This window comes from Lupinus angustifolius, chromosome LG07 (genome assembly GCF_001865875.1).
Source record: "Lupinus angustifolius cultivar Tanjil chromosome LG07, LupAngTanjil_v1.0, whole genome shotgun sequence".
In the NCBI taxonomy this organism is placed as follows: domain Eukaryota; kingdom Viridiplantae; phylum Streptophyta; class Magnoliopsida; order Fabales; family Fabaceae; genus Lupinus; species Lupinus angustifolius.
Genome location: NC_032015.1, coordinates 12,445,430 through 12,448,684, shown reverse-complemented (window position 1 = coordinate 12,448,684; position 3,255 = coordinate 12,445,430). Strand labels below are relative to the sequence as shown.

At 33.0% G+C, this 3,255-nt stretch overlaps 1 protein-coding gene across 1 annotated transcript; it reads left to right on the top strand.

The window, feature by feature from the left end:
• LOC109352376 (proliferating cell nuclear antigen-like) lies at window positions 729-3,019 on the top strand. The gene is made up of 4 exons (XM_019594344.1): window positions 729-1,114; window positions 2,130-2,282; window positions 2,382-2,479; window positions 2,637-3,019. Exons 1-4 carry the CDS (start codon window positions 796-798, stop codon window positions 2,865-2,867), a joined length of 801 nt encoding a protein of 266 aa, XP_019449889.1. The 5' UTR covers window positions 729-795; the 3' UTR covers window positions 2,868-3,019.

The window sequence follows — 3,255 nt, the reverse complement described above, 5'->3', positions numbered from 1 at the left end:
ACAAAACATAAATAATATAAATAAATAATAGAATATGGGGTAGGCGAACATGTAAGAAAGATATAAATGCTCTGAAATAATGCACTGAGAATAAGTTGGTTTAGTAGTATAAAACTTCGTTAGATCTAAGAACAACCAAAATATCAAGAGTTTTAATTTATATGAGCAACACATATTAGCGGGAGAAGCCACGTAACCTAAAAGAGATTAATTTATTATTAAAAGGTAAGACATACCTTCCCCTCATTTAAAAAACTAAGCTTTTGTTTCGAATGATAAAGTTAGAGAAGAGATAAAAGAGGGAGAGAAAAGTTGAAGAGAAATGAGAAATTTCTCCTATTTGGTTGAGATGAAAGAAAGAAGGGAGAGAAAAAAAAGTGGGTGGACCCATGAATTTATTTATCTTCATTTATGAGGAGAAAATGGAAAGAGAAAGAAAAACTTTATCGTACAAAGATGTGTTATTTAATTATGTCCTTAATCATATCAATCAAAAATGTTTATTTAATCATAATAAATTTTTTAATTTAAAATTATAACATTTATTTTTAATTGATAATAAAACAATAATTTTATGTCTTTTTTCATTTGTTTGAATACATTTTTGTAATTTGAACCAATATATTATAAAATAAAAAGCATTCTTTCCCTCCACTCATATAAATAAAAAGTTCCACGGCGGGAAATGAATCAATTCACCCAAACCAATCTCGAAACAAATTCCAGAACCTTCCAATATATAGAAAACCTTTTTTCCCTCCCAAACCCAAAACCTAAATCCCTCTCTCATTCAAAATGCTGGAACTCCGTTTGGTCCAAGGCTCTCTCTTGAAGAAGGTTCTAGAATCCATTAGAGAACTCGTCAACGATGCGAACTTCGATTGTTCATCCACCGGTTTCTCTCTCCAAGCCATGGATTCAAGCCACGTGGCACTCGTGGCTCTGTTGCTCCGATCTGAAGGGTTTGAACATTATCGATGCGATCGTAACATGTCTATGGGTATGAACCTTAATAACATGTCGAAGATGCTTCGATGCGCTGGGAATGATGATATTGTTACTATTAAGGCTGATGATGGAAGCGACACCGTTACGTTCATGTTTGAAAGTCCAAGTAAATTTCGTCTCCACTATTCTTTTTATTTTTAATTGTATTTTTTTTGTTTATTTGCATTTTGATGTAATTTATTTCTGTATTGTTCAATTGTTGAAGTGGATTTCTTTAATCAATTTGATTTTTTATAAAAAAAATTGGTAGGATTTGTGATAGCCATTTTTTAGTTTAGAATTAATGTTTTATTGGTTCAATAGTTAGTTTCTTTTCAATATTCATTTTTATTTATTTTTCTGTTTTTTAATTTTTGTGATATTTGATTTTACACTGGGTTTGTTCTGTGTACTTAAAAATTCATGTGTTTCTTTGTTTCCCACTAATTAGGTGGGGAATTATGTGTTTGGTCTTATTTGAGAATCAGAAATTCACAAGTTCTTGAAAACAAGCAAGGTTCTACAGAGAACTGGTTGAGTGATAGGAATGTCTAGGATTTTGATTTTATTTAAACTGTGATTTGTTTAGTTCAGATTTCAAGTGTTTCTTCCATTCCTCCCGAATTTGGTGTGAGATTTTGTGTTAAGGTCTTGATCCAGTATCTGAAATTCTTAGCAAGGTTCTAGAGGGAATTGGTTGAGTAATAAGACTGTCTTAGCGTATGGATGTTATTTAAGTGATCTGTATGGCTCAAATTTCAAATGCATTTCTTTGTTTCCCCTTGATTTGGTGTGAACTTTTGTTTTCTGGGTCTTGATTGAGTATTAAAAATTCAAAGTCTTTGTAAACAATAATGGCCCTAGAGGGAATAATTCTGTAAGGGATATGACTTTCCTTTTTGAGGCATTGTTGTTTGCACCACACCTAAATATCACAAGATAACCTAATTTCTGTATTGGACTATTGTTTTAGGTTCAACCTGGGTGAGTTTGAGCTATAAGGTTACTGTGCTTTTATTTATGTGCTTAAACAATATGCATGTGTCTTTTCTTTTAAAAAAATTGCTTGTTTATACAATTGTCTAGTAAAAGTTTAATTTTATTAACACAATTCATCTGGTTTTTGGGGCTATGCCTTACAGCTCAAGACAAGATCTCTGATTTTGAGATGAAGCTAATGGACATTGACAGTGAGCACCTAGGAATCCCTGAGGCAGAATACCATGCTATTGTTAGGATGCCATCATCCGAGTTCGCTAGGATCTGCAAAGATCTCAGCAGTATTGGTGACACTGGTAATTTGTTTTGTTGATAAGTTTCAGGGATTATCTAATTCTTGATGTTTTTAATATTTTTACTGAGAAATGTTTGTCATTTTGCGATGTATGTTGTAGTTGTCATTTCTGTCACCAAGGAAGGTGTGAAGTTTTCTACCAAAGGAGATATTGGTGCTGCAAATATAGTTTGCAGGCAGAATACTAGTGTGGATAAGGTGAATATTGATTTATTTCTTATTCTCTGTTGTAACTCACAAGCATAGATTCTTCAGTCCTTGTATTTACAGCCTGTTTTCTTTGAAGTCTATAATTTCAAATGCATACTTTTGATATTTTGTTTGACTCAATTTTATTTGTTGAATGATATTGCAGCCTGAAGAAGCTACCGTGATAGAGATGACTGAGCCTGTGTCCTTGACATTCGCTTTGCGATACATGAACTCGTTTACAAAGGCAACACCATTGTCAAGCACAGTTACCATCAGTCTTTCAAACGAGTTGCCAGTTGTTGTCGAGTACAAGATTGCTGAGATGGGTTATGTCAGGTTCTATTTGGCTCCCAAGATTGAAGAGGATGAAGAAGAGACAAAACCTCAAGTTTAGATGTTGGAATAGTCTATTAGAATTCAATTCTGTTGTAAGTGTAGTATGCCTGCCTTGATAGTTGATACCTCATCCACTCAAGAGTTTTACTCTTTTTTTAAAACAAATTGGTAATGAGTTTCATATGGTTGATTTGGTTTTTGCTCCCTTAATTTCCACCGTTTTATTGTTTAGTACAATGTTAAGATATGGATGTACATCATTTTCAGTCTAATGTCTTTAGTAGCTTTATGAATATGAGCATTCTGTGGTAAAAACATTCGTAAAACACTAGGCTGATTCATTTTTCCAAATGATTTGAGACAAATAACCCAGCCTAGTTTGCTTAAAATATCACATTGGCCGTATTAAACTGCAACTGTGATTTAAAACCCCACTCTTGAGAGAT